The sequence below is a fragment of the Fundulus heteroclitus genome, chromosome 5 (genome assembly GCF_011125445.2).
Source record: "Fundulus heteroclitus isolate FHET01 chromosome 5, MU-UCD_Fhet_4.1, whole genome shotgun sequence".
Taxonomy (NCBI): Eukaryota; Metazoa; Chordata; class Actinopteri; order Cyprinodontiformes; family Fundulidae; genus Fundulus; species Fundulus heteroclitus.
The window spans coordinates 36,801,603-36,827,727 of record NC_046365.1 but is presented as its reverse complement, the minus strand read 5'-3'; the positions used below and the strand labels follow the sequence as shown (position 1 = coordinate 36,827,727).

The following is a 26,125-nucleotide window of genomic DNA, read 5'->3' as shown; positions in this document are numbered from 1 at the left end:
CCATTGTGGCAGCTGCAGGTCTGTTTCCACCAGCTTTACACATCTCCACGCTTCTTTGCAAAACAACTCGCGTTCAGTCAGGTTGGCTGCAGATTACCTAGAAACTGGCATTTTACTTTGACTGGGCCGTTATAAAAGATGAATCTGTGATCTATTGCATTCCAGTCCATCCTCTCGTGGATTCTAACCAAGCTGCTAGCATCTCCACAGCGTTATGCTGCCACCACCTTTCACCGTGGAGACGGTGTTCGGAAGAAAGTTAAATTCTTATGGTCTTATTTCAACAATGGCTTTCTTCTTGTCCTCCTTCCATGATGGGAAGATTTGAAGTTAGCTGTAATGAGACCAAATTCTCCTACCTGAGCTCTGGATCTCTGCAGCTCCTCCAGAGGTACCCTGGGCCTTTTGGCTGATTAATACTCTTCTTGCTTGGCCCGTCAGTTTAGGATAACTTTACAGAGTCGCTTGGATTAAACTGAACTTGGATTAAACACGTTAAGACTTCACTAATGGGGTACCGCGCGCAAGCTATTTTTAGAAACACAACGTCACGATGACGTCACATCACGTGGTACGCAGTGGGGCAAACTCCGGAAACCCGCCGCTGTTTTGCTGTAAAAGAGCTGTGCGTTACCCTAGGTTTTACTCGGTAAACGACTGCTTTTTCCAAATCTAAGACCATGGTTTTTAAACATTGTTGCTATGGAACGGGCAACAGCGACTCGAGGTACGCTGATCGGCCGCATATGAAGGATGTTTTCTTCATTACTTTCCCGAAATTCAAGAGTACCAAGGAGAAATGTGTGCTGGGTACACCGGGGCGGTCGGCCTACATATGTAGCAAGCATTTTGTTGGAAAGGGCACAACCGAAGAACATCCTGACCCAATTCCAGCGACATCAAGTCAAGGTAAGAGTATTTTGGTGGCCGACATGTTAATAAAGTAGCGCCTGCTACCATGACAGCATATAGGCTATCATGGTAGCAGGCGCTAACATGATAGCCTGCTACCAGGATAGCTTACTCAAAAACATTTCAAATGAGACAAACATTAAACATATACCCATTCTTGGACGGTGATTACAAACAAAAAAAAAAAAAACGGCCGACGCTTCCATGATCGCCGCGCAGGAAAAAAAAACAAAGCTTACCGTTCATCAACTCGGCCAGTTTTCCAGTCTTTTTAAGCCCTCGAACCTCAAGCCATCGTTTGAGCTGAAGGTTGGGGTGTTCTTTGACAGTGCGACCAGTAATCCGTGCGCCTGGGACATCGTCTTGGGAAAGTTTAACGGCTGTAAAGTCGGTCATATCGCTGGTTCTGTTGCGCTTGTAATAGCTGGTTGCTACGTGCGTTCTCTCCTGTATGCCCTACCTAAGCGGCAAAAGGGGCGTTGCTCTTGAGACGGTGACGTCACGTGCGCGGTACCGCATTGGGGGACTTCTGAAGGCAACTGCTTCCACTGGTTTTTATTTAGGGGTACCAGAGGAAAGAGCTCTGAATCCAAATATGCTTGCTGCATTTTTTATTTTTTTTATTTATATGAAGGGTTTCCTTTTCATGCCACTTAATAAAATCTCATTTATGGTGGGGTTGAGCGTAGGAAATGTGTGCTGACGTGCGTTTCTCTCCCTCTGTGCAGGTGCAGCTGACGCTCTACACCTACATAGCCACAGAGTTCATCAGCACGGTGACCATCTACAACGCTGTTCGCAGGGTGGGCACCGTGCTTCAGGTCATGCATACACTAAAGTACTACTACTGGGTTGTCAACCCCCACGACCGCAGTGGAGTCACTCCCAAAGGCGCCGGTAAGACTGCCTCCTGTCTTTTCCACCTTCTCCCAGATGCACAGTGCTGGCTTTTAACGTGACTGTCAGCCAAAAGGTGCCAGCCACCCTTTAAAACACGCTTGTAGAGTCCCATTTTGGAGCAATAATAAAAAGCTTGATTCATAGTGAGAGTCTGCTCTTATGGAGGCTGAAGACTAGAAAATCATTAATGCTGTTTGGCTCAGACGGCCAAATTTCAGAGTGTTTCTCTCATTCAGGCTCTGATGCATATAAACTACGTTTGTGGTTGCAAAATAAATAAATAAAAATCCTGGAACAGCTGCTTCATCCTGCTGTTTTTGAGTCAGTGCAAAGATGGGGGGGGCTTGGAGTAAAGATGGGGACCCCACTGCTTTACCCAATAAATAAGCTGTTGAAGATTTACAAGAAAGAAGAAAGACCGTCGTCTGTTTTAATCTGATGTCGAGTTAATTCTAACGTGTTTGTGTTTTCAGATGGTCCGAGGCCAAATCAGAAGGAGATACTCTCTTTGCGAGCCTTCCTGCTCTTGTTCATCAAGCAGCTCATTATGAAGGCAAGCTTATTTCAATTATCTGTTCATAAAATAATCTCTTTTGTTACTTGCCTCTTAACTTTTCCCAAAACTTTGCATCAAATCTTTTAACAAAAGTAAATCTTATATTTGTTTTTTTTAGCGAAAGTTTTCTGTATAGTTGTTCATCTTCAGAAAATGTACCAATGAGTTCAAGAATAGCTGTGACTTTGTTTACGAGCCGAACTAACTTGTATATCTTTTTAATTCTTATGATTTCTGATCCTCTCCTGAGTATTATTGTCCCATAGTCAGGCATCAGAGGCACAGTTTTTGTTTTCTGCTGACGTGCAGAACCGCCGGGTTAGTTAACGGATAACTGAGGTGTGCTCTGCTTTTAGGATCATGGCGTGAAGGAAGACGAGCTGCAGAGTATCCTCAACTACCTCCTGACCATGCATGAGGTAAGCAGCGTGACCCGCAGAGAAACACTCCACCACCAGATGGCGCCATAACACTGCCACAGCTTGCTTTGCTTACTCCCGCTTTGACGTTAAAAACATTGCTTTTAACGTCCGAATTCTGCCAGTTTTCAAATCACGAGATGTGGGTTTGTTTCCAAAGATTAAGCCGATCTGTCAGAAAGATACTCAGCTTGAAGGATTTGAAGTTTTTTAAGATCATTCCTAAAATCTGTATTATTTAATATATTATTGCTGCTACTGCAAGTATGATTGCAAATATTAGTGAGGGATCAAGTATCTGATTAATTTCCCTCTTTTTTTTTTTTTTTATTAAAATGAGCATTTTTCCTCAAATCGCTGATAATTTACGATATCCCTTTGAAAGCTGGGCCCGCAGCTTCAACCTGCTTCCTCTGTCCTCCACAGGATGAAAATCTCATGGATGTGCTGCAGCTGCTGGTTGCTCTGATGTCTGAACATCCTGGCACCATGGTCCAAGCCTTTGACCAGCGCAACGGGATTCGGTGATTATCAGCTTCTCCTTTGCTTTTGCTTTTTAGCACTATGTGGAAATAAAGTCTTGGGGTAGCTTTTTAGTTGTTGTGATTGTTATGGTATGTGTTTTTAAATATTTGTTTTAGGCCATTAACGCATGTATTTATCTGACATATTTAAAATGGATCCACAGCGTTATTTATAAACTCCTGGCCTCAAAAAGTGAAGGAATAAGGGTCCAGGCACTGAAGGTCATGGGCTACTTTCTGAAGAGCTTGTCACCAAAGTAAGTATTTTCTCTTTAGTGATTTCTCACAATGTGCTATTTTTGCTCTAAATGAAATGTTATTCATAATGATGCCTGGTTAAAATGGGAATAAACCTGATTTCACTCCCATTATATTTCACCTCTGCCTCTCTGTGTTTCTTTGTTGGCTGGTGTCACAGTTAAAAAGCTAAAGCCTTCATAACAATAATGGCTTGTTCCAGATTGCTCCTTAGTTTTTATTTTGTTTAGTTTTCATTATATTATTGGTTACAAATATCTGTAGGTTACTGCATACATTTTATTTATTTATTTATATATATATATTATAAAATAATCTTTGTGACCATGTTTTACCATGGTGAGCTTAGGCTACACACAAATAACACAACACACATATACATCAGACTAAATTTTTACAGTTTTTTACAGTGAATTTGAACTCTTAACCGGCATTAAGTGTCCACTGCTTGTATTAGGACAGCATGATAGGACACGAGTTTATTGCCTTTACAAAAACTTTACATCTGATAGAAAACATGGAGGCAAATAAAAAAAAAAAGTAAAAAAAAAAAAGGCTAATAGCAAATTAATGAGCTAAACAAGGCTGAAGGGGAGAAAAACAGAATTAATGTTAGTTTAAAGGACGGGGGTAATGTAATTTTAATAATGATAATTAGAATGCATTATCCAAAGTACGTATAAGAAATCTTTGAGTGACAAAACTTTTGCCACAAATCATAAAAACGGTAAAGAAGTAAAAACAACCTAAAATCGACAATTGGTTCAAATAAATTGGAGAAAGGTTAATTATTTTTTAGAAATAACACACCAGAAGAGCATGTAAAGTATTTATTCTTAAATCAGTCTTTAAATTAAAAGTGCAATAAAACAATAGATTCAGTTACCTTAACGTTAAAAGAGAAAGCATTTATAATGATAAATACTAAAATTCAGTCAAACCAAAGTAATGTCCTAAGATTCCTTTAAAGAAAAAAAAAAAAAGCCCTAAGGCTGTTCCTCAGATGAGATCTGCAGGATTTAGACGGCCATCAACACGGTTCTGTCTATTTAATGATAGGTTTGACTAAAACCAATAAGCCTTCCATGTCATTGAAAGCATTTTACGAGCTCATTCATTCAGTCACTGTTTGTATTTCGCTGCTGACTCTGCAGACGTCGGTCAGCAACCGTTTGCACCACGATGACCAGTCCTGTCGCTGTTCAGTGACGACTTTGTGTTAGCCTGGACGAACCGGCCCGCTCCTCTGACCCTGTAACTTTTTCTAACGTCCCCACCAGGAGGAAGTCCGAGGTCATGCTGAGTCACGGCCTTTTCTCGCTGCTCACCGAGCGCCTGATGCTGCACTCCAACCCCTTCACCATGACCACCTACAACAGCCTCTTTGAGGTCAGTAAACATGGCCGACCGCTTAAGTTAGAAATTAGTAAAGTAGCGAGCCCTTTTTGCTCAGAATGTTGTCATCTCTCAAGTATTCATCATCATTTTGTTTCATTCCTGTTGTTGAGAAATTCACTAGAACCCTCCGTCTGTGCAGATTCTTACCGAGCAGATCTGCACCCAAGTGATCCACAAGCAGCATCCGGACCCCGACTCCTCCGTGAAGATCGTCAACCCCCGTAAGTGGCTCCTCTGCGCCGCATCGCTCTCCTAAATCATCGGCAGCAGCAGCTCCCAGTCTGCATACCTGCAGCTCCCTGCTGCTGCAGGAGGCTCCCAGTGGAAGCTGTTGGTCGCTGGGCTGTATACGAACAAATGAACGGCCTACATTTCACATCCTGTGTGTGTGTATACGGTTACCGCTGAACCCCAGATGTAATCCAAACATTAGGATGGTGCAAACACTCGCCGTGACAGGTTGACACTCGTGTTGTTGCTTTATTGAGGCTCTTGGCTGCTCCGTGGCACGATTGGTTAGCAAATAAAGGGATGATAAATGGAGTAAAATCGTTTAAGCTTCAGTTTAACATTTTTTTTATGGAACATTTTAATCGCGCACAGATTATTTTTGCCGTTTTAGAACGTGTTTTATTCTAGTACGAGGTTGCTTACGAGATTAAATAACATTTTGCTGTTGTCGTTCTGAAATGTTGCCGTTTCTTTGGTCAGCTGTTATCTAAAGGGTTTTGTAAGAACGGCTCCTACACATCCACTGAAGTTGAGCCTTTTCCTAATCTGGACACACATGCAGAAAATGGAAAAGCATTTGTGTTTTCAAACTTTTGCGTTCAACATAAAAACATAAAAATCAGGCTTTCTAAAACTAAATGGGTCAGAAAAGTGGTCATTTTCAGGCTAATTCTGCATAATTTTAGTAAATGTATGCAAGTCAATTAATTTATCTTCATAGTGTTTTATTTTAACATAAAATAATGAAAGTTAAAAATATATGAGGCAGTTTCATCATTCCTTATCCTTGTCATGACACTCTGGGATAATCTTTAGCAGTTATTCATCGCTTTATGACATTTTCAGCCTGATAAATCTGCCCGCCTCGCGTCAGCATCATGATTTCTGGGTTGAACCAAATAGATTCAACCTTTTTCCGACTCAGGCGAGGTTTTTCTATTTTAAAATGAGGTTTTCCTTTTGCCTCACACGGTGCAGAATGGCTGCGAAGTTAAGTACTCCTCTGTCCACCGACGCCACGTGCTTGTTGAGGAGGGGGGATTGCTGTAAAGTCAGAGACTGGACGCAGTCAGCTGGGCTGCCTTAGACAGGGAGCTTTTTTTATTTTTTTATAGCTAGGGGCAAATTGGAATGACTTGGATTGGGTTGTCCATTTATTTCTGTATATAAGTCGGACCGGTTTTATTTTAGTAAAGTGTCTTGAGACGACATATGTAATGAATCTGCGCTAAATGAGTTAAACTGAATCGACATCTGAGATTAATCACATTGAGAATCATCATAAAAAAGATGTTTTCTCGACATTGTCAGAGATTCGGCTTTACAGGACAAAATGAGCTAAAAAAAATCTCATTATTGACCAAATGCAACAAGGTGACTGTCAAGCAATTCCCCAGAATATTGATACCAACAGCTTGTATCTACATTTTCTAAATTTATCATTTACAACACATTTGAGTTACTGACTGAAACCTCTTTAAATTTTTGTTTTTGTCTGTCATGGATGGGTGTAATAAATAAACTGGTTTTGTTAACTGTTGTCGGCTTTTACTGCCCAACACCAGTTACCTGCTTTCTTTGAGGTCTGACCTGCAGATTCCAGTTTTGAACAACTCATATCTCTTTTTCTTAGGACTGTGACAGAAAAGAGAAAGAAATGTGTTGCACATTTACCGATGGAACCAGTAGTTTTGAATCCAACAGAGAATAAAGGAAATACTACAATTATCCCAATTTATGCATCATCACGTCATAAGTTGTTTCTCACTATGTTGTTTTTACAGCTGCAGGTTTGATGCATTTAATAAATAGAAGAAAAAAAGTAATTTTACAATATTTTATCGGCCGATTAAGGAAAATCGCTCAGATTCTGATCCATGGAGCATTTATTAGTTCATCCCAAATCCAATTAAACTGTTGTCTCTACATGTGGAAAACAATCTGAAAAGCCAATGAGAGTTATGAAAGTTGTTAATGAAAAATCTGTGGGAAGCCTAGTAACAAACTCTCAATGCTAATTTCAGATTTTTTTCCTATCATATAAAATATATGGGACAGTTTCCATGCGACTAAATGCAGCAATTCAGCCTTATCTGCTGCAGAAACTTTATCCTTTTGTCCAATTTTCTGTCTGCTTAAAGTTTTTTACATGTTGAAAGATTTCAGGCTCTTTCTGTTTTTTTTTCAGCCAAGGAAAGAAAACACTCCAGCTGTCTTTTATCCCGTTTCTTCTGCACCCAGACATGCATTTTATACACACACGTGCAAAATGGCTTTAATCAGTTTGAAATTCAAGCGCTTGCTGTAATCACAACCAAGGTTTACTTCCAACCAGCCTTAATCTGACAGGCCCTGCTGCAGTCACACACTGATTATCTTAGAGGTCTTTATTGTGTTAAAAACTCTCCTGCTCAACCGTGCTGGACAGGCGGTATATATATCTATATATCTATATATATCTATGTCATGGAAACCTTGTGGACGTTTGTACATGTGTCCTTGTGCTATGAAGCACAGAGCGGTGGTCTGTTTCTTCTTTGCTCTGTATTCTCTTGATTTAATCTGTGACAAACTCCCAAAATGGCCCCCTGATTGCAGTCTTTAGTAACGTCAGAGCCAATCAAACAAACCGAGGAAGTAGCATTTCCCTCAAATTAACTCTGGGGAAAGGAACCAAAAGCAAACGGAAAAAAAAAAGAAGAAGGGATCACGCCATCCCTCCGTCCTCGTTCCCACTACATGCTGGGGCAATTTTCTGGCGGTAAAGGTTCAGCGACTCATAATTTGAGTGACTAAGGCGTAGAAACAACACAACTGTCTGCAGGGGCAGGCGGGAGGGGCGCTTTGGTTAGCACCAAGTTGTCCAGAGAAAAGTGAAATCCAAGCCCCACCAACTCTCTGCTCAGTGCAAATGCACACTGACACCGTCTAGATAATTCATCTAAACAGTCAGTCTCTTTGGTTTAAAGAAAGCCAGAGGCTCTCCGAAGTGTCTGCGGCCCTGGCACGTCTGTTTACCAGAGCACCCAAACCGTTTCTTTAGTTTGAGCTTTTTGTTCTGTATTTGTAGCAGAGGCTGCAAACCTAGACACGACGACCTGGACACGTACCAATGTGCGTGTTTAGGTTTCAATTTGTGCAGGATATACTGAAAGATTTAAAATTCACGTGTTTATCTGAAAATGCCTTAAAAAATCAACTTTTCACATTTTGTCAGCACAGCTACAAACAAAGTGGTGCATAATTAGGACTTTGAAAATTAAATATCTCTGGTATGCACGTATATTCAACCAACAGCCCCCCCCCCCCCCCCCCCCCCCCCCAAAAGGGTTGGCGAGAACCTTTCGCTCCAAATAGTTCAGGTTTATGTCTCTATCATCTACACACATGTACAGACTGAAACATTTCTAACTTTTTCCTCTAATTGTAGGGATGAGTTTGCATTCTCTCTCTTGTCGCGGTTTGAATTTACATCTGGACTTTGACTGGGCCCGCGTCCTCACTAAGACTAAGAAAGTAGAGAACATAACCCCAGTTCTAAAGTCCTTACACTGGCTCCCTATATCTCAGAGAATAGACTTTAAAATACTTCTGTTAGTCTATAAATCCCTAAGTGTCTTAGCACCTAAATACATCACAGACTTGTTATCAGCGTATAAACTCTCGAGACCACTAAGGTCTTCTGGCTCCAGCCTTCTCTGCGTACCTAGAACACGAACCAAACATGGAGAAGCAGCATTTAGTTCCTATTCTCCACGTATCTGGAACAAAACTGTAAAAGTGCTGAAAGCCTGAGTTCCTTTATATCGAGATTAAAAACACATTTGTTTAAAATTGCCTTTGAATGTTCAAGTTAAACTGTTTTACTGTTTTCAAATGTTCTTTTTTTGTTTCTACATTCTATCCCTACTTGCTTTTATTCCTATATTTTAATCATGTAAAGCACTTTGCATTGTCTCTGTACTGAATTGTGCTATATAAATAAATTTGCCTTGCCATTATGCTTTAATGTAAACCCCGCCGGTTGTTTAAGGTTGTCACTTTGCTGGGAGACGATCTTTTGCAGACGTATGTTCTTCCATGGTTGGTCCTGTGTTTATCTCAGTCTTTCACTTCACCACCACTTTTTCCCGTGTACGGCGCCGCGTGTTTTATCGGCCACGCCTGACGTTTAGCCTGCGGGCCAAAAGCTTCAGTTCTTTCGCTAGGTTGCCGTCTCCCCTGCAAGGTGAACCTTAAGCTTTTCTTTCGGCAATGACTTTCTCCTCAGCGTTCCTCCATAAAGACCAGAGTGGAGTTTACCATTAGTAGTTGTTCTGTCTAAAGATTTGACCACCTGAGCTACGAAGCTCTGCAGCTCCTCCATAAGTTACCAAAGGCCTATTGGCTGCTTCCTGGTTAATGTTTGGCTTGTTGGCTTAAGGGGTTTTGGTTGGCAGTTTTCATGCTCCTCACATCTTCAGAGGAAGGCTTCATCAGAGCTCTGTACTGTTTTTATAACTTAATTCTGCTTTAAACGTCTCCACAACTTCCTCCCCGGCCTGTCTGCTGTGGTCCTTGGTCTCCTCGGAGCTCTTTGTTTACTACAGTCCTCTAACAAACGTCTGCAGCCTTCACAGAACAGCTGGATTTGTACTGAGATTAAATAAATAAAAATAAATAACTCAACCTACTACTTGGGTGACTTTTGAATGCATTTAGTTTTAAAATTAATTTGACAGGTGCGTATAACTCTTATCAGCTTATTTGGAAAAAGGCAGATTTTTCTCCTTCCACGTCACAATCATGCACTTAGTTGTGATCGTATAAAAAATCCAGGTAAAGATCTTGTATGTGGGAACGCGACCGAGCACTTGTGTAAATCACTGTGTAGAATGCTTCTGTGTATTTTGTTTCAAAATGGCACAAAAGAAAATAACTTTGGAAAATAATCTGGTCAGTTATATTCCCTCTTTAAGTTAAAAAAAAAAAAAAAAAAAAGAGAAAAGAATGAGGATGTTATTTTTCCTTGGTCAACGTATTGTTTTTCTGCTCCAGAGATCCTGAAGGTGATCGCTGCTCTCCTGAAGAACTCTCCCCAGTCGGCAGAGACCATGGAGGTCCGCCGGGTCTTTCTGTCAGACATGATCAAAATGTTCAGCAACAGCCGAGAGAACCGCAGGTGAGGACGGACGGACGGACGGACGGACGGACGGACGGACGGAGAGGCCCGTGGCCCTGCAGCCATCGCTCTCACTGCCGTTTCTTTTCTCCTTCCAGGAGCCTGCTGCAGTGCTCGGTGTGGCAGGAGTGGATGCTCTCCCTGTGCTTCGTCACGCCGCGGAACAACGAGGAGCAGAAAATCACCGAGATGGTGTACGCCATCTTCCGCATCCTGCTCTACCACGCCATCAAATACGAATGGGGCGGCTGGCGCGTCTGGGTGGACACCCTGTCCATCACCCACTCCAAGGTCAGAGTCCTCATTATGTCCTACGCGCAGCTCTCACACACACGCACGCCATGCAGAGGTCGACGCTAGCTTTGAAAGAACATCCAACATCTTTTTTTTTTTTTTTTTTCCTCCTTCTTTTGGATTCCCTGAGACGCTGTCTCTTCATATAAACGCAACAACACACACACATCTTGCAGCAATATTGTTAACCTAAACACTCATCACGTCGCTGTAACTACAACCATCATCCTCACTTGGACTCCGGCTAAAATGAGAGCAGTAAGTCAGTCGTGGCCAACAGCTTTGTCACATCTGACTGACAAAATGCAGCTCATCATATAAGAAGCTACGGGGCGTTATCCCCCATCGTCTGGCCTTTTAACTCAAACTATATGCTAACTCTGTAACCAAAGCTTGAAGCTCCCTGCCCATCAGATTAAACTGCAGAAGCCCTACACTGATTGTAATTCAAAAGCTCATTACAGTATAAACCAATTGGCCCTCCCCCCCTTCCTTTATTTATGTAAAGAGTCTCTTTCTTTTACACCGAACAGATAAAAATAAACTCCTGGCACTTATTATTTCCAAAAGCTGCATTGAGAACACTGCTTCAGAAATTCCTTGTTGATATCACGTTACACGGCTCTGTTCCAGGGCAGTGAAATAATTGAGATTGGTGTCAGATTGTGGTCTGGGGGGCTTTTAAGCCTGGCAGATTGAAAGTCGAGTTAAAGAAGTGCTCCGTGATATGAGAGGCTTCTCAGTAACCTGGGGGGTGCTGTGAGAGCTGCCGCCCAAAAGGGGGCACACACACGCCTCTGGGAGAGGAAGCCGGGCGTCGCATGCGTCTCTGCACCACTGAACAGAAGACACAAAAAGGCACAACGATGGGGGGGAAAAAAGTATTTTATATACCTATTAAATTATTTTTGAGACACTTGAAATAAATCTTTTGCTTGACAGACTCGAGAAACTACGGGTGTGCATTCGTTATTACTGCTTTAAATAAAAAAAAAAAAAAAAAAGAAATCTGCTCAGGCATGTTTGAAGAACTGGTCTGAAATTCACCTTTTCACTCTAATAATTTGCACAGGAGTTGTTTGCGGTATCTTTATGGCATCCAGACGAATGTTAAACATTCAACAAATCTGGACCTCCTATGCACACTGCAAAAACGGGTCTAAAAATAAGTAAAATGTTCTTAAAGTTAGTGTATTTGTCCTTGATTTGAGCAGGTAAAAAACATTATTTGCCAATGGGATGAGTATTTTGACCCCCAAAATAAGATAATTAGACATCCTGCACTTGAAATAAGGTGATGGAGATGAGTTGTTCCTATTTTAAGTGCAAAAATCTTATTCCATTGGCAAATAATCTTATTTACCTGCTCAATTCAAGGACAAATACACTAATTTTAAGAACATTTTACTTATTTTAAGTTCCGTTTTTGCAGTGCAACCATGGGGCACGGAGACGCCTGCAAACTGGTTATTCTCAGCGAGTTTTAGCCACCAAGATACATGCATCTGCTATGAAAAAAAAAAAAGCTAAAGAAACTCAATTGCAATTTTATTGTCCCGTTTGATAGATTTGCTGCCACCTTTGTAGCACCAGAGTTGTTTGTCACTGTTGCTCTCTCCTCCCACCGCTGCAGGGCCATGCGCCTTTGTGTGTGTGTCTTTGATAGCACCAGTGTGACTGTGTTTGGGTGATTGTGAGCTACCAGCCACAATCACCTCCTCTCTTGGGTTTTCCAGCAAGCCCTTCTTTCCATGCACATTGAATATTCATCGTTGCAACACAAGAGCAATCGGAGAAACAAGGCCTCATAAATACAGCCGTCCCTCTGGGATCCTCCTGAACCGATGTACAGATATGCATTCAGAAATGCATGTCTGTACATCGTGCACAGATGGGCTCTGAGTTTAGCCTGTTCCAACAAAGCAGGAGATTCTCACAGTAGAATCAGTAAAAATGCTGTTTACTAGTATCACGATATTTAAAAAATAAATAGCTGAAATGATCCAAAAGCTTTTATGTGAACCTGAAATAAAACTATGATTTGTATGGCTGCCAAAACAATTTAGCAAAAATACAGTTATAGCGATGTTATTTATAATCCTTTTGATTTTAAATGCATATTCTTGAGCAGAAATACAGATGAAATGCTTAGAATTCAAGTTAACATGCTTATTGGGCAGAATATTAGTGTTACACCTGAATATTTCAAATCAACAGAGTTTAACCTCAGATAAAGATGCCCAACATGCAGTTTTCAAATTATAACATTTTTTCAAGGACAAATTAGTGTTTAATTAAAAACAAATTAGATGACTCTGAACTGTTGCACTAGCCACACTCAGTACAAAATACAGCTTTGCCCTTTTAATCAATAAATTGCTTAAACAGAACATATATGACAACATAAAGTAGGCTAAAAAGATGTCAGACAGTCACACATCATGTCCTGATCTAAAGAAACTCCACATCAGAGATCTATTAAACTGGAAAGGGTTACAAAGCCATTTCTAAGGATTTTCCTGTGAGTCACGTTGAGAACCGTTGTCCATACGTTTAACAGTGGTGATCCATTCCAGGAGTCACCAGCCTACTAAACTCAACATATCTACTGTATAACATATAACAACATATCTATAACCTATAAAGTCATTAAAACCAAGAACATTTAAAGCTCTACAGACCTAAGCTGCCTCAACATCCCTTCCTAAACACCATCTAACTCCTGTAAAATGCTTTCCTGAGTTGAATTAGATGCAGTTCTTCAATACTGCTGTTGCCTACTATAAATTCAACCTGGACAAAAATAACACCAAAAATGACTATTCTGGAGAGGTTTCTCTCTGAGTGTTTCTATGCTTTTTTTTCTAAAGTGGCCAGAAAACAGAAGATACCGCCATGTCAACTTAAAAACTCCCAAATCCCCCAATGTTCCAGCAAACTCAACAATTCTGGCCATTTTTTTTAATGAGCTACAGGGTGTACGTTTATTTTCGATGTGCACATTTACCAGGACAAAGGATTTGAACTGAATTGAAAAAGTCTAAAAAGTGGTTAAGCAAAGCACCTCTCCTTTCCCCAAGTGCACACGCATGAACGCCACGCTGTGCACTCAAGACATTTTTATTTTCTTATTTTAAAGCATTATTTCCCAGCTACACAGCACATAAACAAACCATCGGCGTACATAGTAGTTTCCACTTACTGGTCAAGGATTCATTTCTTTCCTAAGTCTTCCTCTGCTGAGTCTGCAAAAAATTAGAGCGACTCGGCCTGGCGCTCTGAAAAGTTGCTCTTAGTACTGCACAACAACTCAGTCTGCCTCATCTGGAGTTTAACTACTCTTAGCAAGATGCTTTGCCTTAATATGTTCTGTAAAATACTGTGAAAGCTGTCTGTCCGAAAGCTTTCGGTGCATCAGGACCTGGATGAATTCTGTTGACTTTATTAGTTTGCCACCTTTGGCTCAAACCCACTCAGGTTATCCAGCAAGAGACTGATCTGAAACACACCAGCCAGTTCTCCTCTATATGTCTTAGAAAAATACAATATAAAGGCTTTTGAGAGGCCTAGTCAAAGTCTGAAGTTAATTCCAGTTGAGATGTTGTCATGACCTTAAATAGCCAATGCTTGAATTCCCTCCAATGTGGCAGAATCGGTTATTAGGCTTCGTGACTTAATTTTTGACACAGGGTTATGACTTTTTGCCTAATAAATGTGATAATTGTAAGGACATTTTGGATTTTCTCTGGTCTGATACTGCAATACGTTTCAAACCATGCCTAGCTTTGCAAAACTAGCAGATCTTTATTTTTATTCCTGAATGAGGTACAATATTTGGATTAAAATTACATTAAACCTGAAATAACGTCTACAGTGTGTGTACTTGTGTATATATTTCTGTCAGTCATCTGCAGAGACGCGTATCTGCATGCATGTCATGTTAACAGACAGATGCTCCTGCAGGTGGGCACACTGACACCACAGCCCTCCCACTCTCAGTTCACACATCCCCTCCAAGGTGCCTCTCATCCATCTCTGCACAAGACTCTGTGTGAGAACAAGGAGCCCTCCAAAAGGGAGAGCTTTGGGGTGTGAAGGACCCGACGCCCTTCACTCTCCTACTGTCAGCTGGCTTCGTTTCATGTGTCAGACACCAAAGAGATAAAGAGCAGAAATGAGGACAATTATTCGCTTTATACCTTAGCCTGCTCTCATTCTGATGAAATGACCTGAAATGCTGCAATACTGTTTTAACAAAGCTCATTTTAATGGTTAATGTTGTTGTCAATGTGTTTAAAGTAGACAGATTGGTAAATCCTGAAAGGTAGAAGGGTTCACAAATTATATAATCCTGGTCATCCACAACATAGAAACTGCTGATGGGTGAGGAGTTAAAGCTGCTCATCTTCTTAAATAAACAGATGCAGAGACCTCTGCTGGCAGCTGCTGTAAAGATGTAAAAAACGCGTTAAAATTACTTTTATTGCAGTTGCATAATCTCATGTTGAAAATGTGACTTGCTTAGAGTTTGAGGTTATTTAGTCTCGGGGTAAATCATCTCACATTAAGAAATAACCGCTTTTAACAAAAACCTAGGTACCTCTAACCACAACGTTGGTTTTCAAGTTTTTCTGTTTTTATTGATCTTCGTTTCTTAGAACTTTAACTTGGTAATGGCTAATCGATGACTTGTTTCCCTGGTGTATAAATGGGACGTGACCCACAGACCCATTACCTTTCGCTGCTGTGGCATCTAGGCTAGAGATGGAGCCACGTTTGTCTCGACACCACCACACAGTGAGCAGGACAGTAAAGGATATACAATAAATCTCCAAAGCTCATTCTTAGTGCCATCTTTAGGGGAATCACATAGTATGCATGACAACCATTAGACATTATCTACATTCCATTGCAAGAGTGATGCCAACCATAAAATCCCAAACAGGGAGTCGGTAAATGCTTTTGGGACTTTTAAATTATGATCAGATTAAAATTTTGATCTAACTAAAGAATCCATTAAGTTCTAACTCAACAATCTAACCGGTTTAGTCTTTCTGGCTCTGCACAGTCATTTATTTATTCCCACCATTTGGGGTAATTTAAGATTTACACATGGGTGCACTATCTATTGGTGCGCTAAATTAATTACAAGCGATCTTACCTTTAATTGCATAATAACTACTACAGAAGCTGCGGAGTATCATAAATATAACAATTTTAACATGTCCTCCATGTATCTGGTACCAAGCTACAGCTAATCGCTAAAGTCATTGTGGGAAATGGTTTTTGGCACTGTTGCAGGGTCCGTTTTATTGTAAGTGTCTTTGGGCTTATTGTTTTCTAAAGTCGCTTGTAAATTGCATGAGTTGTGTTTTTTTTTTGGGCTTGTTTCACAACTTGTAGTCACCTCTCTATAATAAACGACTACACTGTTATAAAGAGACACGATCCTACTGCTGCGCCACAGACACCGTTAACCGGCCGGCTGATATCCCTCCGCCGCTCTGCGACATACACACATCCTCCCTGAGAGGGAGAGACGAGATGAACAAACGAGACGTCTCTGGCGGGAGGACACAGTAGTCGCTAGACTACACTAACCTGTTTCTAACATCAAGACAAACTTCACTGTCATTATCAATTTACTTACATGTCCTGCAGAAAACCTGCAACCTCTGTCTGTTTTGAATCTCCGCTCCCTCATGAATTGTCTGCACTCCACCTGGTAATAATAGCTGCGCAGATATAGACTCTCATTTTCTCCCGGTTATTACTCATTTTTCTTTTCTTGTTTACTTTCTCTTCCCTCTTGCTGGGTAAAGAGTATGAATGGTCCTCCATTTGAACAGAAAAGGGCAAATAGAATGATCTATAGTCGTCTTTGCTTGTTTTATACTGTACCACCAACAGCGTGTCTTCATATAGAAGACCGATAGGAAAAACGTGTACAGCTGACAAGTTTGGTACCTTCTGAAATCACGAATAGCGACGCAACATGGCAACTCCCAGTGGGTGTTAAGAGAACGCTTTCATTTTTGATGCAATGTTATTAGACTTTTCCAGAATATGTATTTATAAAAGCAATACTTAATTTTTCACTAATTAAAAGCCAAATTTGTTACACACTGTCCCTTTAAGAAGTGGGAAGGGTTCCTGGTCTTATGGGTAATTGCTGCACATGAACATTGTTACGTAAGAAAACTAGAAAGAATGTTTTGGATGCAAAACAATATTATTTTAATATTATGTCCCAATGTAGGGCACAAAGTGTTGTGTAAAAGCTAAAACTGCATGACCACAATGCCAACAGAGGACTGGATGTTTCTTTTTTTCCCCCTTCTCTGTGCAGAACGGGTAATTACATTTAGCTAATTGGATTAGGACTGTGCTGCCCACCCATTTACATTTTTTTTCCTTTTCTTTGAGTTACTCCGTATGTATTGTGCAATCAACGTCTTCCAAGCTCATAATGCTAAAGGATACAGATTCCAAAATCAGCATTTTGTTATTCTGGCTTTGACCTTCTGCATCCTGTTGTACTGATTACTCCCATTTTTTATAAAGCAAAGGGGAATTAGGAGGTTTTGTGATTATGCCTCATTTGTGAGTTCTGAACGCTCAACTGCATGCCAATCTAAGGAACACTGACATTACTTTTTCTGCTGTTGCGTTATACATCGTTAAATATAATCTTGGCAAAAGATTGCAAAAACAAAATTACGCTGCAGCCGTAGCTCATCTTAAAATGCTGAGAGACTGGATGAATTGGGGTTGTGGCACCCAGTTAATACCATGTTACCTGTCAAATTAGAAAAGTCTTTACATTACCGGAACATTTTTTCCTTAACCCGCTACGGCCAGACCGGCCGAGTCATTGAGGAGACTGAAATTAGATTAGATCGGCGCTGATGCCTTAGCCACCCAGGGCAGTTTCTGTATTTTTTAAGCAGAGCTAAATGGTCTTTCAAAAACCACAGAGACATATACCGCCTCTGTCTAGTGGTAACTGGATCTGTTACAGAGCCCCATTTAAGACCAGGAATACATCATCCTAATGTACAGACAGCATCCTTAATCTATGATGTTATGTGCTTCACCACTTACCTGCATAATGTTCGCGGCAGCGCAGTCTTAATGCAGCCTTTTAATTGCTAAAAATGATAAATGTCAAATTAAGCTCAAACTAATGGGTTGGAAGGTCGCCTTGTGTGATCACTGGGAAAGTGGGAGGAAGAGGGGGGAAAGAAGACGGACCGCTGGCGCATTTAGAGCAGGCTGTGCACTCAGAAAACGGCTATAGATTACCAGTCACTGCTTCCCACTACAGAAGATTAATGAGCACCCATGTAGCAGGCTAATTTAGAACAATAACGCCTAATTAATTACAAATAATCAGCTTCTTTCTCCCTCTTTCCTTTCTTCCTCTTAATCACTCACTTTCTTCGTTTTCCTTTGCAAATTTTTTTCTCATCCTTTCAACTTCAGCGTTCTCATGTTCGTTCTTTCTTAGTTTCCCCCTGTTTTTTTTTTTCTTCTTCCCCTCTCCTGTCCAAATAGCCTCAGGTGAAAAATCAGCAAAGTGGGTTTAGTTTCGACCCCCCCTCCTCCCCTTCCCCACCACAGACCCATCTTCGACTGTGTGCTCTAAGCCCAGTGATTAATGCGGGGTCTTAAATTAGGCGTGGGAGGATTTGCCGATGCCGGACACGCACTCAGCACAGCTAAGAGACACAAACTAATAGTATCTACTGCTAATCTATGACTGCTTACAAGGACGGGTTCTTCCTCACATGCCACTGAAAACCATTGTCAGTGTACACTAGCAGTCTCGTCCGGCCGTATCAGATGGGAAGAAGACTGATGGAGGTTAAAAGGCCTTGGGCAGCAAAAAGTTTTAAATATGGCGGTTCTCCACTAATGGCCCCAGTGGTTGGATGGTGTGCTTAGACTGAAATAAAGAGGCATTCTGAGGTTATATTGGTGGTGTTGGTAGTTGCGCTGTTATGGAATGAGAAGTTAGACTTCTGACTAAAATATAATGAAGATGATCTGGATTGATAATGGGACAAATAAATACATTCATACCCGTTTTTCCAATAATTTGGTTAAAAGAAAATAGACAAATTCTCTTTAACCTTGGGACCTTTGCTGCATGTCCCCCCCCCACCCCCCCTCCTTCTGTTACTGTTTTCTGACTAATTGCAGCTCCCAAATCATGGAATGCTCTGCTGCTGAAAATTAGAAAAGCTTCTTCAATAAACATTTTAAACCTGCTTTTAAGACCAGCCTCTTCTTCTCCTTAGCTTTTGAACTGGTATGTTCAAAATACAACATCCATAACACTTATATATGTATGGTATATAAGTGTTAAGGATGTTGTATTGCATTTTCCTACTTTTACTTGGATTGTTTTTCTACTTTTCATTTATTTTAATCATTCAAACCTTTTGTCCATTCATACCTTTATTTACTAATAAAGGCAACATCTGGAAACTGCAGCTTTGTTGATCCAGATTAGAGCCTCGGTTTTTAGCTAGCAGAGTTGGTAACTGTTGTGGGTCTACTGCTGCTTCAAGGATTGACACATTGAGCATTCAGAGATATTTTTAACATACCTCAGTTGTAACGAGTTCTTCTGATGCATTTCCATCCCCACTACTGCAGCTCACTGGATATTTGTTTCATTTTCAGATCATCCTCTTTAAACACCATAAAATGGTTGTTGAAATCCCAGTGGTTCAGCAGTTTTTGCAACACTCAAATAGGCCTGCCTATCACCAGCAACCATACTATAGTCCCAGTCACTTATATTCCTTTTTGTCCCGTTCTGGTGCTCAGTTTATACTTAAGCAAATCGCCTTCACCGTGTCTAGAAGCCCAAATGCTTTCAGGTGGTACCTGGTTTCGCTGATGTTTTTTTTCTCAATAACTAATTTAACAGGCGTATATAATAAAGAGGCTGGTAAATGTATGTACTGAAAAGCAACCTTGAGGCTTTTTGATGTTGGTAAAAGTGATGATCTCCAGTCATTGCTGGTATTAGTGAAGGCAAACTAGTTTATACAACCCTAACACTAAAACAGCCTTTTAATCTAAAGAAACAATGTTGGACAAAGAAACTCTGAGGTTTTGGGGAGTTTGATTGTGGGGTGGATCTTCTGTGGGCTATTACTTGTGTGAACACCTCTGATATTCAATCAGTCTGGGGTCCGGATAGTCCGGACACCCAAACAGAAACGTCCCCATGCTATAGCTGTGGTAGTTGGTTGGATTTAGGTGTTTTAAACTGGGAAAATGTGGTTTTAAAACATAAAATGCGCACAAGCAACAGTTTAATTTTCATCTAGAACCTAATTGTCTACAATATACCAGTCTTTAGTTTTATAGTGTATAACATGCTCGCTGAATCATCAGCATAAAAGCTAATATTTGTATTTAGACTTGGACAGACTTAGACTTAGACAACTTTATTTGTCATTTTGTATGCACAGAGTGCGTACAGAACGAAATTATTCTGCTGTTTGCATACAGCTTGAAGAATCACAGTAAATTGCAGTAAATTACAGTTAATTACAGGATAAGGTGCAGCAGTGATTTTTGTAATCAATTGAAATGTAAACAATCTCAACAATGTAAACAATGCAAGGGAAATAGACGGTGTGCAATTTCACAATGTACAGGTGAGTATTATTAAAAACTTTGTAGTTTACGAATGTGGTACAGAGTCCATTCGTGGTTTCAGCAGTTCAACAGTCTGGAGCATATGTGCAAATGTGTGATTTCTAATGATTATTCTAAATTATACGTTCACAGGTGACGTTTGAGCAGCACAAAGAAAGTTTGTCCCGCATGTTTCGTCAGTACCAGGGCTCTACGGGCTCTCGGAGCACCATTCGCACCGTCTCTGGTGTGAGCCAAAGCTTAGAAGACGTGAAACCTGCTAACGGGCCACCAGCTGAAGAGACGGCACCCTCCACTGTCATTGAGCTCACGGTAGACAGAGAGTCCCACAGATCCCTGGAGTCGGCGTCTGGTTCCACTATCACCGCAGAGGCTGCGGAGGACCGGGACCATCAGTCCATCACCATGTCCAACATCCTGGCCAGCGCTGAGGAAGAGTCTTTTGGAGATGAATCAGATGTTAACAGTGAAACTGTGAAGCGCAACGCCGCAGAAGAGCAGGAAGAGGTGGCTGAACAAGCACCAGAGAAAAGCAACGATGATCCAGAAGTAGAGAGCGCCCAGAGTCGAGCTGCTGATGCAGGAACCGAGGAAGTGGTTGAAAACGCCGCTGCTCCAACAAACGGGGACGCAAAGACGCAGGTAACCCGCGAGGAAAATGGTGATTCGTCAAAGCCCTCGGCGGAAGTTTCTGAAAAAGGAGACGAGGCAAAGCAAATGTCCCCCGAGCCCTCGGGTTCTCTGGAGAACAGCGTGCTGGGCGGAGCCTCCGTCCTCAACGAGGACCTGGTCGACGTGTCGTCGGTTAGCGACCAGGTTAACCCAAGCGACGCGGACGACAGCCAAGAAGAGTCGTCTTATGCTTCAGCTGCTACAGGAGAGGAAGGGGAGCTGGTTAAAAACGAGGAAGAAAAGCACGAAGGTGGCGGAAGCGAAATAAAAGACCTCCAAGAACAGGAGACACGCATGGAAGAGGGCAAAGAGGAAATGGAGACGGTTAGAAAAGACGAGAAGGAAGAGAGAGATTCTGTAGAGGACCAGGTGGCTCCTCAAACCGAAGCAGGTGACCAAGGCGTCGAAGAATCCACCAAAGAAAACGTCAGTGATCCACAGTCTTCCTCTAAAACAGAAGGTGCTGCTACAGACCAGCAGCCCCCAGATGCTGCACCGCTTTCTTCTGCAGACGAGGCTGCTGCAGCTCCAGCGACAGCCTCACAAAGCCCGCCTCCAGAGTCCAGTGAAGCCGCCGCGAAGGAGAGCCCGCCTGCCGCGCCCGGCACCAGCACCGCCGGCCCCAGCACCAGCAAGACTTCAGATTCTGCCACCAAGACCAAAGAGATCAAAATCGCCCGGCTGGACGTGGCTAACGTGGCCATTGACACAGAGAGACTTGAACTGAAGGAGACCTCCTCAACGGTACGCATCTCTTTATTGCGTTTCAACACGAAATCTGTACTTTTCAGTCCTGCTACGTGTTTCAAGTTCTGCTTTGTCGGCTGTAATCTGCAGGAATCGAGCCAAGGCCAAAGCGCAGCAGCTGCAGGTGAAGCAGGAAGTCCATCGGGTCAGCCAGAGGACGGCAGCGTCTCGCATCCTCGCTCCACCATGTTCCGTATCCCAGAGTTCCGCTGGTCCCACATGCACCAGCGCCTCCTCACCGACTTACTCTTCACCATTGAGACGGACGTCCAGGCCTGGAGGAGGTAAGGAAAACCGCATCTTGACTCTGATTCTACTCATGTTTTCATAGCCAGTAATTGTAATTATCTATATAAAGATTTGCCGACTCCTTTAGCTTCTAAGGAGGAAGCAGGTACACCTTAACTACAGTTAGTGGACTAAAGCAGACGTTGAGCTCTTTCAATAACAGCTCAGATTTCCTTGTTTTTGTCAAAGTGAAATAATTTGACACACTATGTAACTCACAATGGGCTGAATTGAAGTTATTTTCTATTTTTATTCCTGCATATTATAACAAATGTTTTTTTTTTTTAAAGCCATTTCCAAACTGATGTTGGTAATGACAATGAAAGGTTTGGAAAATGTGCGTTAAAATTACCTGCAGTGAGAATATTTCATTGGTTGTATGACTAAATGTACTTGAATAGACCCTTTAAAACTTTAACTGATGCTCAGTTACATATGCAATAGAAATATTGCAGTTATCCGCCCAGTTAGCCAAGTTTCTCTGCCCCAGTTGAGACGCTGCTGAAGGGCGTTTATTTTCCAGCAGAAATGCTAACTTTCTTAGCTTGTTCCTAGACTTCATTTGCAAATAACTGTGCACTTATATTTAAAAAAAGTGTTGCTCCTCTGGTATCCATGGGTGCCTTTCTGGTTGTTTAACAGGAAATTTTAATTTCCAAACCACAGGATTTGTCGTTCTTTAGCAGAATTGCTTTTTTTTTTCAATGAGCTGACAGACAGTGGCAGCAATGGCAGCACCACTCTACATCAGAGAAAACCCTCTGAGATCTCATTAAAATCATTTAAATTACAGAAGTAATATGATGAAAAGTATTTGTGACCTTAAAATCATGACACTTTGCTATACATCAAACTGGCCTGTGCCTCCTTGTTTTATGATTTTCATTCAAAGAATGCCGAAATCCTAACGTTTCTCTAATATTTTGCAATAAAATGGTATCTGCAGATCACTGCGACTTATCAGATCTGTAGTGTTTCTCGAATAATCTCACCTGCTGCGTTTTCCTGACCCTGAAGATGAGATATTGTACAGTGTACGTCGTTGCTACTACAGCGTCCGTTTCATAGATCTCAGAAGGACCATGGACATATGGAGGTTTACTGACACCCTTTTAAATGTTTCATACAGCTCGTATACGTTATTGAAAGTATTCTTTCTTGTCATTTCTCTCCTAGTCACTCTACAAAAACAGTTCTGGACTTTGTGAACAGCAGCGAGAACATCGTTTTTGTCCACAACAGTATTCATCTCATCTCCCAGGTGGTGGACAATCTCATTATGGCTTGTGGAGGCATTTTACCTCTGCTGTCTGCGGCCACGTCTGCCTCTGTGAGTCTCCGCTCTTCTTGGTGTTTTTTTTTCTTTCTGTCTGTGGCTAATGGCACCGGTCACAAGGAGTTATCCATCCACGCTGACCTTTTCCAATCCCATTAGACTACAGTTAGCTGCTTGCTAACGTTGTTAGCTTGGTTTTGTCGCGTCTGACCCCCCGATGACTTCAGTGCTCAGATGGGATTCTTTGACTCTGACCTGACCAGCCTGTCTAGGAAATGGGTTGATGCTCAATCCCAGTATAATCCAGTTACCAGCAGTATGTGACGTGTAACCAAATTTGAAACTAAATGTGAAAAATTGCACTTTAAGGTATCACAATCCTTTCTGAGGAATTCCTGGTTAAAAAAAATAAAAAAGATGACAGCATCATCCTTAGATTTTGGCGGCTATAGTTAGGATAAGAAGTAACGTCACAGAAAAAAAGCTTGAAGATCCAACCTTTTCATTAATTTGTTGGAAGATAAAGAAAAAAAAATTATAATAGTGTTTTTTGACCTATAAAATAATTGTAACAGAATTATTTCTTAATTCATGCCTTACTTTTTTACATTAATCAGAAGGTCTGCAAGCCTTAAAATTATTAATTCAGTAATTCCTTCTTTCCCCGTGGGATAAATCTGCAGTCCATTTATCAGAGAAAAACATGCTGTAAAAACATAGATAAAAGCAGATTTTTATTTTATAAGTCCTGATATTGGCAACATGTTAGGTTGGACCACTGATTAAGAAGTTCAAGACAACTGGAACCTGAAGGAACAAGACCGGACAAGGGACAAAGTTTATCTTGCCACCATGGAAAGTAGGGAGGCTGGCAACCGGGAGCTAAACGCGTCTTTAGAGTTCACTGATGGAGAATTGGAGTCAAGGACGGTTATCTTAGATTCACAGAGGTTCCGTGCATTTGTTTTTGTGGGGTCCTAGCATTGAATTTTCAGAAAAATGTAATTATGGCTGATTATTTTTCTTGATTAGTTTTTAGCAAATCAGAATTGTCCTTAAAACATGTATGAAAAATATTTTACAAGACGTTTTAAGTAGTGTTTTTTTTTTTTTTTTTTTTTTTTTTTACAGTGCCAAGCATTTTATTAATTATTTCCTGTGTACATTTTCTTCTCTTCCCTCCAGCACGAACTAGAAAACATTGAGCCGTCCCAAGGCCTGACCGTGGAGGCTTCGGTCACTTTCCTGCAGCGCCTCATTAACCTCGCAGACGTCCTCATCTTTGCCAGCTCCCTGAACTTTACAGAGATTGAAGCTGAGAAAAACATGTCATCAGGGGGCATCCTGCGGCAGTGCCTTCGCCTTGGTAATTCTCTCACACGTCCCAATTTATTTTACAGTCATGCTTTGATTGTTTCTTTTTACTTTCAAAAACAACACTTTTATCAACTATTATTGGTGGAGACCTTTTTGTTCCTTTTCATGCTTTATATGTCCATGAAGTAGACGGTTACCTAGTCTAGGGCTGGGCGATAATTCAATAACAATATATATCAATTGATAGACGTATATCGATAATAGAAAAAAAGGTCAATAAAAAGTTCAATAGAATAACAATTTTCCTTCCTTTTGCATTCTAGCCTATCATGTAGGTTAATATTACAGTCATTACAACCTCCCAACCAATCACAAACACAGACCCAGGAAGCTCCGCCCCTTCAAAGAGCACGCATTCTATTTTCTTTTTTTTAAAACTTGCTGTTTTGGTACCAAGTTGGTTGAATAAAGGGTTGAGTTTGACTTCAGCATTTCTCTGTTCTGTATCTAAAAATAGGTCGCTAAGCAACAGCATACAATGGTCAGGTGTGCCCTTAAAATACGGTTAAAAAGTGGTTAATTTGTTAATTATCAATATCCGATCAATATAATTTCTATTTTATCAATATGATCGTCCAGCCCTAACCTAGACTATCAGAAACTCTTAACTTTGGATAATTGCAGCATTTCTTTGCTTCTGGAATTAAACCAGCAGTCAGCAGGCACAGTTGGTAGCACTGTTTACTTTCAGCAAGAAGGTCCTGGGTTTAAATCCCTGCATGGAGGGGTGTGTGTGTGTGTGTGTGTGTGTGTGTGTCTGTGTTGCTTTGTGATGGACTGGCAACCTGCCAGAGTTGTACCCGCCTCTCGCCCAATAACCACTGGAGATGGGCCCAGGCGACCCTGCATGGATAGGCGGATATAGACAGTGGATGGATAGACATTGTGCTCCTTTGTGTATAAAATGTGCCATATAAATAAAACCTGACTTAAAACACGAAGACAGTGGGCCCCGTGCCCCCGGATTGAGAACCACTGGGTTAGAGTATTGCAAAAGTAGATCACTCATTATAAAATGTAGGTAAGTCTAACTTTTTAATAGTTCAGTTAATATACTGGTAAGTATAAGATTGCTAATGGATTTTAAGGATGATGCATGTTTGGGCTGAACCAGAGATGGATAAAGTCATTAAACAGTACTGTGCACCAAATGGCAGGAACCTTACACCTCCATCCATCTTCTTCCACTTATCTGAGATCGGGTTGCAGGGAGAGAAACCCAGACATCCCTGTCCTCAGCGACAGACTCCGGCTCATTCCCAAGACGCTCTCCAGCGAGTTCTGGGTCTTCCCCAGAGACCCAAACACCGTCAGCTGACTCCTTTGGATGTGGACTAGCAGCGGCTCTAGTTTCAGGTCCCACCGTACAACAGAGCTCCGCCACCCGTCTGTAAGGCTGAGCCCAGCCACTCTCCGGAGGAATGTAGACGA

The 26,125-nt window shown here is 41.4% G+C and overlaps 1 protein-coding gene across 9 annotated transcripts in view; it reads left to right on the top strand.

Moving 5' to 3' along the window:
- Nucleotides 1-26,125, top strand: part of lrba (LPS responsive beige-like anchor protein) — a 302,458-nt gene that overhangs the window by 59,416 nt on the left and 216,917 nt on the right. For all 9 annotated transcript variants that reach the window (XM_036137527.1, XM_036137533.1, XM_036137532.1 and 6 more), the window contains exons 13-25: nucleotides 1,641-1,809; nucleotides 2,286-2,365; nucleotides 2,725-2,787; nucleotides 3,214-3,311; nucleotides 3,476-3,568; nucleotides 4,850-4,958; nucleotides 5,107-5,188; nucleotides 10,236-10,359; nucleotides 10,458-10,650; nucleotides 20,467-21,750; nucleotides 21,844-22,037; nucleotides 23,218-23,371; nucleotides 24,503-24,683. In XM_036137527.1, coding sequence (XP_035993420.1) covers nucleotides 1,641-1,809; nucleotides 2,286-2,365; nucleotides 2,725-2,787; nucleotides 3,214-3,311; nucleotides 3,476-3,568; nucleotides 4,850-4,958; nucleotides 5,107-5,188; nucleotides 10,236-10,359; nucleotides 10,458-10,650; nucleotides 20,467-21,750; nucleotides 21,844-22,037; nucleotides 23,218-23,371; nucleotides 24,503-24,683 — 2,824 coding nt within the window. The remainder of the gene's footprint in view (nucleotides 1-1,640; nucleotides 1,810-2,285; nucleotides 2,366-2,724; nucleotides 2,788-3,213; nucleotides 3,312-3,475; nucleotides 3,569-4,849; nucleotides 4,959-5,106; nucleotides 5,189-10,235; nucleotides 10,360-10,457; nucleotides 10,651-20,466; nucleotides 21,751-21,843; nucleotides 22,038-23,217; nucleotides 23,372-24,502; nucleotides 24,684-26,125) is intronic.